The sequence below is a fragment of the Garra rufa genome, chromosome 24 (genome assembly GCF_049309525.1).
Source record: "Garra rufa chromosome 24, GarRuf1.0, whole genome shotgun sequence".
Taxonomy (NCBI): Eukaryota; Metazoa; Chordata; class Actinopteri; order Cypriniformes; family Cyprinidae; genus Garra; species Garra rufa.
This window is the reverse complement of record NC_133384.1, coordinates 29874448-29892354: the sequence shown is the minus strand read 5'-3', so window position 1 is coordinate 29892354 and position 17907 is coordinate 29874448. Positions and strand designations below refer to the sequence as shown.

At 30.6% G+C, this 17907-nt stretch overlaps 1 protein-coding gene across 2 annotated transcripts in view; it reads left to right on the top strand.

Moving 5' to 3' along the window:
• The window catches only part of LOC141300896 (matrix metalloproteinase-16-like), a 92823-nt gene that overhangs the window by 66294 nt on the left and 8622 nt on the right, over positions 1 to 17907 (top strand). For both annotated transcript variants that reach the window (XM_073831179.1, XM_073831178.1), the window contains 3 exons: positions 11044 to 11182; positions 15462 to 15612; positions 15703 to 15818. In XM_073831179.1, the coding sequence (XP_073687280.1) occupies positions 11044 to 11182; positions 15462 to 15612; positions 15703 to 15818 (406 nt within the window). The remainder of the gene's footprint in view (positions 1 to 11043; positions 11183 to 15461; positions 15613 to 15702; positions 15819 to 17907) is intronic.

The following is a 17907-nucleotide window of genomic DNA, read 5'->3' as shown; positions in this document are numbered from 1 at the left end:
ATGAATGCTGTTACATTTCCTCACTTACTCGCTCAGGCGCTCGCTCTCTCACATGCTGTAACCTGGAGTAGTCTATCTTCATGGCTAGACAATAACACAAACATATTTCTGTGCAGTAAAATGCTCAAAGCCTGCCATCTATGCTCAGTAATAGCGTCAGATCCTAACATTGGCAGATTCAGGTTGCATGGACTGTTTAGACATGTTAGTCATCTCATTTTTTCAGTCACATAGTAATTCAGTTACATAGAGATGTAGACTGGTCTATTTTAAATCTGAGAAGTTTATATAGTGGCTATGTTTATGCAGCTGGCCACTGATTGGCTGAGAGATGAGAACAGAGATAATATATTCAACTGTGGACAGCCAATCAGAATTACACAGAGGGACACATGATCATCAGGGAGAGTTTGATATGAGATCTGATTGTTTGAGCCTCTTGAAAATATAATTACTAGGACTGGGACATATGCTGATTAATAATCATGTTTTTTTGCATATCATTATTTGCCAAATGATGATGCAAATACACTATTGTAGCAATTAAATATCTCAAAGTATTAAAACATATGTTTAGTTTTCATATCATTAAATATGTAAATATTTAACTGACATGCGAATCAGCTAGATTATATATTATACATGATGAATGAATGAATAAATAAATATATAAAATGTTTATATCTATTAAATACGCAATAAAAATAATAATTATTAAAATAAATATAAATAATAATATTATAATTTATATATATTTATTTATATTTTAATATTATATATATATATATATATATATATATATATATATATATATATATATATATATATATATATATATATATTTACTTTTAGAAACATTTTTAATGCTATTTTAAAATTAAAATTTTTGTTTACAATTTTGTTTTATTAAAACATATTACATAACAAATATAATAAACTATGTAATGCGTAAGGAATCTATAAATAAATAAATATGTAACAGACAAATGTATTCAACAGGAACAGAAAACACACACACACACACACACACACACATACATTATATATAGTAATAAATATATATTGTATAATGCATGATAAATCTATGAATAAATACATTTATACAAATATGTAAATACTTATTTAAATATTTATTATTTAAATGTATACAATTTATTAAAATATTTTATTTATAACAAAAATGCAATGTAAATAATTTATAATGTAAAATAAAATAAAATATGCTCTTTTTAAAATAAATATTTATTTATATATCTAAACAAACATTTGTATTTATTAAACATATTCATAATTAACTTTTAGATTTTTGTACATGTAAATATATATAAACAATTACTAATTGGTATTTAAATAAATAATAAAATATTATATATATACATAAGTGTGTGTATTTTCATAAAATTTTCTATAATGAAATACTATATAAATAATTAATAATTTAAATTTAAAATAGCTGTTTTTTAATTCTCTAAACCCTATAGGTACAGTTTATTCAAATGTAAAAAAAACATAAAAAATACTAATTGGTATATATGTTAAAAAATAAAAAATATATTGTATAGTGCATGATAAATCAATGAAAAAAATATATACATATGTAAATATTTAATATTTCATAAATATTTCATTTATAACAAAATGCAATGTAAAAAGCTGATAATGTAAATATAAAATATGCTCTTAAAAAAAGATATATACACACACACACACACACACACACACATTAAACATCTTCATAAATGCAAAAAAATATATAAACAATTACTAATTGGTATTTAAATTAAATATAATATATATATACATACATACACACACACACACACATAGATACAGTATATGTACTTTTTTCATAATAAAATACAATATAAATAATTGAATAATTGATAATGTAAATATAAAATATGATCTTCTCTAAACCCGGTAGGTACAGTTTCTTCAAAAGTAAAAAAAAAAGCACACTTTGTTCTCCAGTAATATAAACAGTCAGCTCCCTCCTCCCTCTCTCTCCGTCTCTCTCTCCATAGTAAGTATGTGTGTGTGAAGTGTATGCGAGTGTGTCTCACTCACTCCTGAGCGCTGCTGTTTGATGCGGTTTAAGTCTGTGCCCGGTGACAGATCTCTTCCGTCCAGTCCTGTGAGGAGAGTTTCACAGTCCGGTGAGGGATCTGTAGACTGTGAAACAGAGAGATAGAGGCCGATCTCCCAGCAGCGAGCTCTCAACCTGTCCAGCACCACACTGCTTTCGCTCCTTTCATCTTTCTAGTGCATCTCTCCATCCCTCCATCTCCCCGCATACATCCCTCTGTTCAGTATTGGCTGGCTTTTACAGTCTGCATCACTGTTTTTACAGAGACTAAACCAGTATTCACATCTTCTGAGCTCTTGGAACTCATTGCTTCGTCCTGCAAAATCAAACAAATTAGTGAAATTGATCATTTTCTGACATCTGAATTAACTGATATATAACAGTAGGGATGGGAAATATGAAAATTTCCCATTCATCTTTTTCCGTAATGATTCCATTAACAATTAATGACCCTTAAATGAACCAGAAATGACACTGATTTAAGTCTCTCAAGTCTTAAAACTCTTTCTCATGGAATCACAAGAAGTTCTGAAGCTCTGGTCCTAATAAGTGAACAGCGTGTGCTTCAACTTGTCTAATCCTACCGCTGCTTTTTGTACAATAACATTATATTTAACATTTCACTCCTCTGTGTTACACAGCTAAATTAAAGATATTTTAAACTGAAGACAGTCCAACTTGTACCAGATAATGGTCTCTCTGAGAGTGACTGTTCCAAAAAATCAGGTACGGAGGGTCACATAAGGCACTCTTTCTTACTGAATAAAGCGGAATACATTTTTGCTCTGTGACCCATTTTTTAAGCTCCAAAATTTGTACAACCTTTGTAACAGAAATAGCTTACATTTTAAGGTCTTAATTGTCAAAATGTCAGATGAGACCTTTCCAAGTCCAACTATTTGCTAATTTGGTCTTGATGCAAATGAATACACTGCCATTCAAAAGTTTGGGCTCAGTAATATTTTTTAATATGTTTTTTAAAGAAGTTCTTTTTTCTGCTCATCAGGGCTGTGTTTATTTTATTAAAAATACAGAAAATAACTGTAATATTGTGAAATATTATTGCAATTTACAATAATGTTTTTCTATTTTAATATAGTTTAAAATGTCATTTATTCCTGTGTTGCAAAAATTCATTTTCAGCATCATTACTCCAGTCTTCAGTGTCACATAATCCTTCAGAAATCATTATAATAAGCTGACTTGCTCAAGAAACATTATTTTACTTTTTTTTTTTTTTGTGGAAAATGTTTACATGATCATTTTTTGTATTCTGTTTTGAATATAAATTTGTTTAAAAAAGCATTTGTTAGATTTTGTTTCAAGTTAAATCTTTTTACTGTAACTTTTGACCAAATTTAATGCGTCCTTGCTGAATAAAACTTCTTTTTTTTTAAATCTACAAATTAGCATATTAGTATGAAAACAAAATAATCAGCATATAAATTAAATGTTTTATTTAGCTTAAATATTTTTTAAAAAAGAAGTCACTTAATCTTATAAAGACTGCATTTATTTGATAACAAAATACAGTAAATAAACAGTAATAATTAAAATTTAATTTATTCCTGTGATGCAAAGCTGAATTTCCAGCATAATTAGTGTTACATGATCCTTCAGAAATCAATCTAATATGCTGATTTATTATCAATGTTGGAAACAGTTGTTGCTTCTTTTTTTCTTTTTTTCTTTTTGGAACCTCTGATACTTTTTTCAGGATTCTTTGATGAATAAAAATTTTAAAAGAACACTGTAACACACACACAATTTGTTGAGTCAACTTAAAATAATTTTCCACCCTGCTGCCTTAAAATTGTAAGTTCAGTCAATTCAAATAAGTTTATTCAACTTGAAATGTTAAGTTGTACTAAGTGACAGCTTAGATATTTGAGTTGACTTAAAAAATTTGGTTTGTTAAACTTAAATGCTGGGTAAGTTACCCAGCTGCCTTAAAATTAAATTAAATCAACTCGAATATCCAAGTTGTCCCTTAGTACAGCTTAACTTTTAAAGTTGACTAAACTTTATTTTTTGAGTTGACTAAACTTACAATTTTAAGGCAGCCAGGTAACAAAGTTGAGTCAACAAATTGTTTTTTTTACAGTGAACAGCATTTATTTAAAATATGAATCTTTTCTAACAATATACACTACTGTTCAAAATTTTTGTTGTCAGTAAATCTTTTATTATTTGTTTTTTTTTTAAGAAATTAATACTTTTATTCAGCAAGAATGTGTTAAATTGACAAAAAGTGATAGCAAAGACTTATATTGTTAGATAAGAATTTTATTTTGATTAAAAGCTGTTCTTTTTAACTTTTTATTCATCAAAGAATCTTCAAAAAAAAGTATCACAGGTTCCAAAAAAATATTTGGCAGCACAACTGTTGCCAATATTGATAATAAATCAGCATACTAGAATGATTTCTGAAGGATCATGTGACACTTAAGACTATAATGGCTGATAAAAATTCAGCTTTGCATCACAGAAATAAATTATATTTTAAAGAATAATAGAATAGAATACCACTATTTTAAATTACAATAATATTTTACAATATTACAGTTTTTTCTGTATTTTTAATCAAATGAATGCAGCCTTGATAAGCATAAGAGACTTCTTAAAAAAAAAAAACATTACAATAAATATATACAAACACCTTGTCAAAGGTTTGGAAAAGGTTCTTCAGCGCACTAAGTCTGTATTTATTTAATCAAAAATACTGCAAAATTGCTAAAATTGCGAAATATTATTACAATTTAAAGTAACATTTTTATTTTTATTTTAATATATTTTAAAATAAATGTGATGAAAAGCTGAATTTTCATTATTATTACTCCATTGTCGCGTGATCAGAAATCATTATAATATGCTAATTTGCTCATCACCATCAAATTATGTTAGTTCTCAAATATTAATGACGGCCCTTATTATTAAATAATTTTATCTACCAGTTTTATAATGATCTTTCATTCAATAAATGCATACAACTATAATAATAGATCAAAAAAAGGTATTGAAAAAGTAACCTAATCACATCAATATTAAATGGAGCCTATTTTAAACTGAAGCTGTCATTTCACATTTACTCATTCAGACACAACATGTGATGCATCTAGGGACTAGGCGTTTACTAGTTGTGCATAGGTCAGTGTTTTGTGTGTGGGCTTCTCTGTGATTACAGAGTGTCAGGCAAATGTTTGTTTTTCTTTGGTTTGGGGATAGAAGAGGCTGGTAAGAGACGGATGAGGAAGAGTAGGAGTGTGGATACAAGTGAAGAAAAACAGCCACAATACTGAAGTGTTGTCATTGTTTTGCTATGCAGTGGTTGTTAGTATGTTGCTATGCAGTTGCTAGGTGGCTGCTCACAGGACCCAATCAGATCTGAGGTATTATTTAAGTAAGTATGCGGGACAAATTTATACATCAAAGTTAATACTACTGTATGAGTGAAACTACTTTGAAACATCTGTGCTCTGTTTGATACATTTTTAGCTGCAAGAGGAATCAAAGTAGTGTCGCAGATTCTGAATAATTTGACATCTCTATAATCGAGTACAAAATACTGTCAGCGAGGAGCAGGCTGAAGACGTGTCATCTGAATGCCTTACTGCAGGATAAAATGAAAGACATCTTTAGTTTTACAGATACTGATGGTCAAATTACATTCTTCAATTGGCTGATTCAGATTAGTCAGGAGAAGCAAATGTGTGCTTGAAGAATAATGGACTTGTCATCTTTGAGCCATATGCTATGCTCAAACTTGCTGTTTAATAGCGTTTCTGAGAGTTACAGTCTTGGAGAAGGACTTACGGTGCACAGCTAAATAACTCAGAACTGCATATAAAAAACAAAAACAATGAAAGATGTGGTTCTGGATGCTGATTGGTCACTGTCACATTCCAGCTGTCCTACAATACACAATATAATTATGTTCGGCAGAAGAAAAAAGTCACAAAATGAACAAATAGAGATTGCTTGGGAGAAAACGTTACTTGTTTTCTATTTTATAATATAACAATATTATAAATGTGACATTTTAATAATAATGTATGTAAGATATTTAAAGTAAATTATGTAATATTACGTATTATTATATTGATTACTTAATGATTATAGAAATTATAGCACGCACAAATATGAGAAACATTCTGAGAACTTTTTTGACATTAAAGTTATTTTACTTTCTAAGGAATATTACTGTAACGGCAAAATAGAATTAGGTCTCATTTACTAATAATCATGCAGAAATTCTATAGTATTTAATAATAATAAAAAATAAGGAAATAACAATTCTTATTATTATATTTATTATTAGTATTATTATTATTATTATTATCATCATCATCATTATTATTATTAATAATAATATATTATTATTGCATAATTTATTTTTATTATTAAATATTATTTATAATAATAATAATAATAATAATAATAACATATATATATATAACATTATAATATAATAATAATATAACATTATTATTGTTGTTGCATAATTTATTTTTATTATTGAAAATTATTTATAATAACATTATAAATCAAATATATTACATTACATTAATTATTGACTATATATTATTAATCTAATTAACATATTTAAATTATTATAAATTATTATATAGTCATACAAACTTTAAATGAATAGAGATATATTACATATATTTTTATTATATTGGAATTATTCATATGTATATTATTTAATATATATTATTACTAGTATATTAAAATATATCAATTATTATAAAGCATATTTTATGCTATTTAAAATGTTACATCCATAATTATGGGATCCAAAAAATGTAGTTTTTTATTATATTGAAATGATCAAAATGTAAATATTTACTGTATATTATTACTTGTATATTAATATATATTATTTAAATGATTATAAAGAATATTATATACTATTTAAAATGTTACATGCACACATGTGAGATCCATTTTTATGCTCCAATGCAAAAAAACAGTACTTCATGTTCAACGGAAGAGAAAAGTCATACAGGTTATAATAATATAATATATATAATTGACTATGTATTATTAATTAAATTAACATATATTATTTAAATTATTATAAATTATTATATAGTCACACAGGTTTGGAATGAATAGAGATAAATATTACATATATTCATTATTTTTTTAAACTATATTGAAATCATTAAAATGTAAATATTTACTAAATATTAATTTTGTATTAATATATATTATTTAAATTATTATAAACAATAGTATATACCATTTGCACACATATGAGATCCACTTTCATTGCTGCAATGCAAAAAATACTATATTTTTACTACTTTGTTCAATAGAAGAAAAGCCTCATGCAGGTTCGGAATGAACAGCGATAAAGCTTGCCAGAAAATGCTACTCATTTATCCAGTTTATGAGGCGACAGGCTTGATTTCCCATCATCCTCTCTGGCAACACAAGAATGATAAAAACACACCGATAAACATCAATTACACACCTAATGTGCATCCCTTGCTCTTCACTACGACTAAAACGCCTCCTGTGTCTGCCGGGAACTGTGAAAGAGAGAAAGAAACATATGAAATTGCCCACAGTGTGTATTTTAGAAATTTTGGGTTCTGGACTCATAAGCAGGAGCTTTCCAGGAGGGAACAATTGTTACAGCCACCACAGAGCGATGACAGAGATATTGTCTGTTTTGCCACCAACGTTTAAACAATCTTTGGAGACATCAAAGCAATGGCATCAAAGCTGTAGATGTGTGACGCGGGATTTTCCAGAGCTGGAAGTGAGAGCAGCTGCGGCCAAAACGGCAGTAGGTGAAGGCCAGGATGCCACAACTCAAACTATTCCCATTAGGGTTTGAGTTATTTATAAAATTTACTCTTTTAGTTTTAAAAAGAATGACTTGTAAACAACAGAATAGCTGTTGTTTACAAGACGAAACTTCTAAGGACTTCTATTGACCACTCTGTGCTTTGAAAAACAACACGCAAACCATTACGGAAAACGTCTGAAATGTGCCATACACAGGGTTCGTACAGATACTGTAAAACGAAATTCCAGTTCAACGAAATTGAACTTTCCAGTTCAATTAAAGGTCTCAATTATTAAACAATGTCTTATCTTTCAAATTCAAAAAAAAAAAAAGATTAATAGATAAATAAAAATATACTCGCGCTCCGAAGTTCTGATCCGAAGCAAAAGATTCACAAACTCGCTCAGAAGTTTCGATCTAAATCAAATGACTCTTAAACCCACTCCGGAATCCCCATCTAAATCAAATGATTCCTGATCCGAGCTCCAAAGTTACAAACTGAAGCAAAAGATTCATTAACCCGCTCCGAAATCCCGATCTAAATCAAATTATTTGTGATCTGCTCTCCGAAGTTCTGATCTGACGCAAAAGATTCACAAACTTGCTCCGAATTCCCGATCTAATTTAAATGATTTGTGATCCGTGCTCATAAATTCTGATCTGAAGCAAAAGATTCATGAACCTGCTCTAAAGTTCCGATCTAATTCTAATGATTTGCGTTCCGAAATTCCAATCTGAATCAAAGATTCACAAACCTGCTCCGAAATCCCAATCTTATTCTAATGTTTTGTGATCCGTGCTCCGAAGTTTCGATCTGAAGTAAAAGTTTCACAAACCCACTCCGAATTCCCGATCTAAATCAAATTATTTGTGATCCGCGCTCCGAAGTTCTGATCTGAAGTAAAAGATTCACAAACCTGCTCTGAAATCCCAATCTAATTCAAATGATTTGTGATCCGTGCTCCTAAATTCCGATCTGAAGCAAAAGATTCACGAACCCGCTCTAAAGTCCCGATCTAATTCTACTGATTTGTGCTCTGAAATTCCAATCTGAAGCAAAAGATTCACAAACCTGCTCTGAAATCCCAATCTAATTCAAATGATTTGCAATCCATGCTCTGAAGTTCCAATCTGAAGTAAAAGTTTCACAAACCCGCTCCGAAATCCTGATCTAAATCAAATTATTTGTGATCCGCCCTCCGAAGTTCTGACCTGAAGCAAAAGATTCACAAACCTGCTCTGAAATCCCGATTTTATTCTAATGTTTGGTGATCCGTGCACCAAAGTTCCAATCTGAAGTAAAAGTTTCACAAACCTGCTCCGAAATCCTGATCTAAATCAAATTATTTGTGATCCGCCCTCCGAAGTTCTGATCTGAAGCAAAAGATTCACAAACCTGCTCTGAAATCCCGATTTTATTCTAATGTTTGGTGATCCGTGCACCAAAGTTCCAATCTGAAGTAAAAGTTTCACAAACCTGCTCCGAAATCCTGATCTAAATCAAATTATTTGTGATCCGCGCTCCGAAGTTCTGATCTGAAGTAAAAGATTCACAAACCTGCTCTGAAATCCCAATCTAATTTAAATGATTTGTGATCCGTGCTCCTAAATTCCGATCTGAAGCAAAAGATTCACGAACCCGCTCTAAAGTCCCGATCTAATTCTACTGATTTGTGCTCTGAAATTCCAATCTGAAGCAAAAGATTCACAAACCTGCTCTGAAATCCCAATCTAATTCAAATGATTTGCAATCCATGCTCTGAAGTTCCAATCTGAAGTAAAAGTTTCACAAACCCGCTCCGAAATCCTGATCTAAATCAAATTATTTGTGATCCGCCCTCCGAAGTTCTGACCTGAAGCAAAAGATTCACAAACCTGCTCTGAAATCCCGATTTTATTCTAATGTTTGGTGATCCGTGCACCAAAGTTCCAATCTGAAGTAAAAGTTTCACAAACCTGCTCCGAAATCCTGATCTAAATCAAATTATTTGTGATCCGCCCTCCGAAGTTCTGATCTGAAGCAAAAGATTCACAAACCTGCTCTGAATTCCCGATTTTATTCTAATGTTTTTTGATCTGTGCACCAAAGTTCCAATCTGAAGTAAAAGTTTCACAAACCCACTCTATTTGATCTAAATCAAATGATTTGTGATCCAAGCTCCAAAGGTCCGATCTGAAGTAAAAGTTTCACGAACCCGCTCCGAAATCCCAATATAATTCTAATGATTTACAATCCGTGCTACGAAATTCTGATCTGAAGTAAAAGTTTCACAAACTCGCTCCGAAATCCTGATGTAAATCAAATGATTTGCGATCAGCGTCCCGAAGTTCTCCCATCTGAAGCAAAAGATTCTCAAACCCACTCCGAAATCCAAATCTAAATCAAATGATTCGTGATCCCAAGTTCCGATCTGAAGCACAAGATTCATTAACCCGCTCCGAAATCCCGATATAACTCAAATGATTTGCAATCAGCGCTCCAAAGTTCCGATCTGAAGCTAAAGATTCTCGAACCCGCTCTGAAATCCCAATCTAATTCAAGTTATCCCATATAATTCAAATCCCCATATAACTCAAATGATTCACGATCAGTGCTCTGAAGTTCCGATCTAAAGCAAAAGATTCCTGAACCCGCTCCAAATCTAAATCAAATGATTCATTTAACTAAATCTGAGTTTTTAAAAGCTTAGTTTCACCCATTTGATCTGGTTTTTGCTAGTGAATTTGAAAGGGATGAATTTGAATCAATCTGAGCGGTTCCAGCGTAAACGACTCACTTAATTGATTTGGTTCACCTGTTCCACTTTTTGAATCTTCAGCCATGTTTCCACGACACTGTCAGTACTTCTACTGTCTTAGCTCGCTAGTTTCATGACTTTAACTGAAATAAGCAGGAAAAAGATATAATGTTTTTTGAATTGTGTGAAAAAAGATATGTGCTTATTGAAAAAATGAAACACTTTTTTCATAGATACATTGCGTTTTAATAATTCAAGCACTTTTCAAGTACCTCTTCAGGAATGTTGCTATTTTCAAGGGTTTTCCAGGCCTTAAATTTTAAAAAGCCAAATTCAAGTACTGCAGGCACTTTAAGCACCTTGTACAAACCCTGCATACAGCTAATGACTTTTTTTTGTCTGTATCCTTTCTCATGAAGGACCACTGGTTTTGGAGGGTCAGAGATAATGCTGTGATGCCCGGTTACCCCATGCTCATCAATGTCTTCTGGAGAGGTCTGCCACCCAAGATCGACGCCGTCTATGAGAACAGCAAGGGCAAATTTGTGTTCTTCAAAGGTAGGATAATTACACATTACACATTATTCAAACAGATTTACTTTGTTCACTTTATGCACCACTTTTGTAACTATAACTGATAACACTTTTAGGTTTTGTGCAATGTGTATTAAGCTGAAGGGTAAAGTACTGTACAGTACATTCATACTGCATGTGTAATTGTGGAAAACAGTATATTTCAGTATAATCATGCAGAAAATATCAGGCCTGAATATATAGAGCTATATTATTCCCATAGGGGGGGAAAAGAGAGCGTGTGAGTGTGTGAGAGAGAGTTGAAAATCGCCAAAGAGGAAAAGAAGAGGCTGAGCCAAATGAGATAATGACAAATACACACACACTCCTACACAAACACAGCAGTTTTCCACACGCTTTTGTTCCTCGACAACTAGACAAATGGTCTCCCGTGTTCAGAGAGCCTAATGAACCTTTTTAGCCCACCATGCCTGTCATCTTAATTATTTATTTGCCTGCACACCTCACATCTCCAGTATCACATCAGAAAGCCGGAGGCACGAGGGATGATTGAATTATAAATGGATGGAACATTTACCAGTAGTTTCGGTGTGTCTGTGTGTGACTGTGTGCAACTTTGTCTCAGATTGTTCTCCTAAATAGTGTAAAATAGTGAGAAATAGTCAAAATTACCTTTTGATTTTTCACTCTGAGGCAGAAATGGGCTTCAGTAGTTTTCTTTAGAAATTCCTAAGTAGAGAAACAATAGTTGACATACAGTAACGGGTCTCACATTTTTGCATATTTAAAATAATATATATCTAGTTTTTTAATATAATAATAGCAATAATATAAATCTATATATATATATTACAGTATAGTAGAAAATAATTTAATTTAAATATAATTAAAATTACACGTAATACTAAAATATTAATACATTTTATAAATTTATTATAAATTATTTTTATAATAATAATAATACAGTATAGTAGAAAATAACAATTTAATTGTAATTAAAATTATACATCATACTAACATATAATAATTGCAAAATTTTATATTATAAATAATTTGTATAATATTGTCATATTATTAAATAAAATTATAAAGAATGTAGTAGTAGTAATAATAGTTAATTAACTGTATTGTTATTTTATTGACAAACTATATCACAATATAGTAGAAAAATTATTTAATTTAAATTGTATTAAAAATGAAATATAATACTATTATATAATAATTTCTATAAATATTATATAATAGATGTTTTTATAATATTGTTACATAATGTAGTAGTAATAATAATTGTTTATTAATAATAATAATTATTATTCTCATTTTAATGACAATAAGAAGAATTTAAATATACTATTAATCATTACTTTTAAGTCTCATTAAAATTTTATTATTATTGTTGATTAATACAGTACAGTAAAGTATGGAACAAAATAGTCAATTAAGACATTTTTCCTCACTATATTATTTACTAAATAAGCAGCAAAAGAAAAACACTATTAAAGCATTTTTGTCAACACATTTATACTCAAACTGAAAAAACGCAAAGTAATACGCAAAAAAAAAAGAGAAATAATATTATAAATAGACATTATATTAAATAAACAAGCTATACATTTTCAAATAACATAGTTTTGATGCAAAACGATTGAATTCACATTGAGGTCATTATATTGAGCTTATAAACTCATCACGTTTGTGATTTCCTTCCCATGGTCTCATACACAGTGTGTGTGGTCCATGTGGAAGCAAATAAACACATTTTTTTCACACTCGTTGCCGGCAGAAAGCAGCGCAGCGTGAGGATCGCTTACACTGACCTCTGAGCAGTTAAGTAGGTCAGAAAGCATGGCCAAATCTGGACGTTTCTGGATAACATTGACCTCAAGCCAACATTTACAATAAAATCCTGCAATTTGACTTTCACAAACATACTGGCACTATCACTGACAAAACACAGACATAAATGAGCAAACACATGAGCATACCCAGGCTCCAGGGGTCTGCGGCGATCTCTCTCGCACTCTCCGGCCCCGGCGTTTGGCACAGAGAGACGCCTGACCCCGCTGAGAGGGCCATGAGAACGACCCAGGTGACGTGACAGGCATTTCCTCCTCCAGAGGGAAAAATGACGGACCTGTCCTCCTCTGACCCTTCAGACTCCAAACAAACCACGACAGGCCTTAACCCGGCTCGCTGTGACATGTTTCCTGAGCTCAGAGGGTCAGCGCTGCACCCCCTGCTCTCCTCCCTCCTCCACCAGCGCCTCTAAAGCACACTGACATTTTAAAGTTAAGGCATTAACATGTCAGGTCTGAGTAACAGTGGCGGACATGCGGCCAAAGGCCTGCTTGCGGTAATTAAAGGCAAACAGGAAGAGCCTGAACTTTGAAATTGAATGTTTGGTTTTGCTGAAACAGACATTTATCTGGAAATGATGTAAATATTGGGGGATTCCGTATCAATAAACTCAGTGGCAGATTGTCAGTGATTGCATGCAAATGTCACTGGCACAAACAGGAAATATTATTTTGGTTATCTTTCGTTGTCTAAATAAAGTTTTTCCATTGGATAAATGTGCATACAGTGGGACTAGGGCTTTATATATATATATATATATATATATATATATATATATATATATATATATATATATATATATATTCTGTACTGTACATGTCCATTGTCCATTAGGAGCATTAATCAATTATAATATTTAATAATCATTACTGCATTGCAAATATAATAATAATAATAAATTGAAACTGTTTTTATACATTATAGTAGAATTTTTCTATTGTATTTATTTTAAAATAAAATAAAGTAAAATCATGTACAGACACACACACACACAAACACACACACACACACATTTTGTTAATATGTTAAATAAAATTTATATTTATACATGTATTTGCTGTAATACAGTATTTACTACAATATATATATATACACATGCTTTTATTTATAAGTTACTGTATTATATTGTTTTTAATTATATAAAATATAAACATAAATAAATAAATTATTATTTTAAATAAAATATATATTTATACATGTATTAATTATATTTTATATAATATGTTATATTTTCTGTACTGTACATGTCCATTAGGAACATTAATTATAATTTTAATAATCATTACGGCATTGCAAATATAATAATAATAATAATAATAATAATAATAATAATTTAAAACTGTACTTATACATAATAGTAGCCTTTTTTTCTACTGCATTTAATTTAAAATTAAAGGAATTAAAATAATTTTTAAAATAAATTAAATAAAAATTCAATTTATATATGTATTTGTTGTAATACTGTATTTACTGAAATATGTATAATAATATATAACTAATTACGGCATAATAATAATACTTAAAATTAGTATTATTTTATTATTATTGTATATTATTTTATAATATTATAAAATTTATAATATAAAATAATAATATACATTTATAATAATTATTTCAATAAGTACTGTAAAGTATTTATATATTAAGGTAGTACTGTCTTTAACATAAAAAATAAATAAATAATTATTTAAAATAACTTAAAATAATGTATTTTTATTTATAATATTTATCTTTAATTAGTGTATTAATAATAATAATAATTATTATTATTATATTTATAATATTATAAAATAATTTATAAAATAAAATAATTATATTACTGTATAATAATTAATAATAAGTATTATAAGTAGTATAAGTATTTATATATTAAGGTAAGTACTGCCTTTAATTTAAAATGTAGAGAAAAATAAAGAAATAAATACTGTGTTTACTGTAATGTTCTCAATTGATAATTGTTTTTTTTTAATGTACATGTATTTATGTATTTGCTGTTAAATTGCTTAAAATGTTATAACCAAACAGCCATTAATTTATGATTAATAAAGTATGCAACAAAATACAGTACAATCAATCAAGGCATATTTTCCTCATTGTCATTCACTAAATAAGCACCAAGAAAAACAATATAAAAGCATATTCGTCAAAACTCCTAAACGCAAAAGTTGCAGGAAGAAATCGCGACACAACTGCTAACACAGACTTCAGAAAATGTAACGGCCAACTAAAAAGTGCATTACAATCATCACAATATATAATCAATCCAAAACCAACAAACCCCTCAGCGGTATGTGCAGCCACACTTGAACAAATCAGCAAGCCATGAAGAATTTATAGAAACCGTGATTTACATTTTCCCTCTTTGATTGAACTTAATCACTGAACGTTCTCTGAGCTGAATACTGTAATCTCCTGATTTCTCCTTTTGTTCTTGTGCCTTTTCTAGGCAAACAGTTCTGGGTGTTCAAGGACACAATGCTACAGCCTGGCTACCCGCAGGACATCTCGATGTTTGGAAATGGCATGCCAGCGCAGAGTATAGAGACAGCCGTCTGGTGGGAGGACGTGGCCAAGACCTACTTCTTCAAAGGAGATAGGTATGTGCACAGCATGCGAGCGTTCGGCTGTGTGTGTACATGCACTTGGCCATGTGTGTGTTTTAACTTTTTGTGTTTATCTATGTGCAGGTATTGGAGATATAATGAAGACTTGAAAATGATAGATCCTGGTTATCCCAAGTCCATCACTGTTTGGAAAGGTGTTCCAGATTCTCCGCAAGGAGCGTTTGTGGACAAAGCTAACGGTATGCTTCCTATATATATATATATATATAAATCAGTGGCATTTCCCCCGAGGAGGCAAGGGAGGCAGTGCCTCCTCAAAATATTACATTGATATTACAGTGGGACTCTGTCGCCTCCCCTGAGCCCATTGACTTTTAACAGACCCCTAAAGCATGCCGTGGGTTTGTTGGGGGGTAATTGAGAATGAATGGGGGAAAGTCACGTGAGAGGAGGCAATGCCTCGAATGTGATCTAATTGGATATGACTGGTTATGATTGGCTGTGATTGGTTCATGTGATAGATCCCACCTCTTGTGTTTGTGTGCGTTCAGCATTCGTGAATCAGTCTGAATGAACAATATAGATATAACAACTTTAAGTCAAGTCAAAATGAGACTTAAAATGGCATGAAAACGTGATTGATTACGTTGTTAATGTAAAAATATAAACTAGATTTTTTTTCTTTTTTTCTGAAAAAAAGTGTTTAACCAAGAAAATGTGACAGGGACATAAATTTACATTTCAATGTAACAAAAATAAATGAATAAAAATAAAAATTAGGGACTTAATCTATACATTTTTAATATATTTATTTAATATATATATATATATATATATATATATATATATATATATATATATATATATAATAATTTAAACTTTTTTATTTATTTATATAAATTGACAAACACGGGACTGTAATATCTATAATATAATTTCTAATTTATTATATATATATTTTTTTATTTAATCTTCCAATCTCGTTTAAGTCGTTGGCCATTTATGGTGACAAAATATTAATTGTAAGCTAACTAATTCCTTAATAAGACCATAACTTATTTTAAGTAGTATCTTGTCTGTGAAATATCAATTTTATATATTATTTTTATTATAATAAATAATTAATTAAAAAATATACATATATATTTTTTAAAATGTATATAAATTGACAAACACTGTACTGTAATATTTGTAATATAATTTATAATCATTTCTTTTATTATGTAATCTCCCAATATAGTTTAAGTTGTTGCCCATTTTAACAAAGTTTTTATGTCAAACTTGAAAATTCAATAAAAAATGTAATCACTTACTCACCCTCATGTCGTTTCAAACCCAAAAGACTTTCTTTCTTCTGTTTGAGATGCTTTTGAACTGCAAAAAATTACATAGAACATAGTGCATGAGTCATATAGATCATTTTTGCATATATTTTAAGTCTTTTGAAGTCATACAGTAGCTTTGTGTGAGAAATTTAATACATGGAAAAACTTAAAATATCACATGGACCACATTTATAGTGACAAAATATTCATTGTACTCCTTAAAAAGACCATAACCTGCTATTTAAAGTAGAATTTTCATTTAAAGTCAGCTAGTGCTTCTCATGGCCTTACCGTCTTCCTATAATTTCCTGTCGTTTCTCCACTATATTCAGAATAGAAAAGGCAACAATGGCAGAAAAAGAATTTGGAACCCAATTTGGGACCAACATAAAAAGCAAACCAACAAAGATTCTAAACACATAAAAAAACTAAATAAGGACTCGTTAGCTAACTAATTTAAACTACAAACAGACCATGCAGCGTTTGATATTATACTGCATGTGTCCATTATGAAGCCGTGTAATTCAGACTCATTCTGGTTTACACTGGCCTGTTTTCATTCTGCAAGAGAACCCCGTTCTGAAAGGTTGTGTGTTTGGGGGCAAGTGTGAACGTCTCTGGCAGGAGGTCTCGGGGTGGGGACGTCTTGCATGAGTTCAGTCCGTAGCTGCAGGCGCGCAGGTCGACAGCCACGCACATGCCATCTGTACCCAGCCCCGCTGCCAGGTTTGCCCGTGGACGCAGGCGCTCATCTGAGCGTGAAGGGTGGATTGATATTCCAGGGAAATTGTTTGGCTAACCACACTTTGAAAGTGATTGTGGGCTTTCTTTCAGCCCTGTCTCTGCACGTTACCCAAAAGGCCTCTGTGGGCGAGACAGAGTCGAGAAAATTGACCCTAATTATGTGTCATCATGGCCAGCCGATCATGGGGAGATGGGAAAGGATAGCGTTTTTTTTTTCTTTTTCTTTTTTCTACGCTCTAGTCCAGTTTTAATGCAGGTA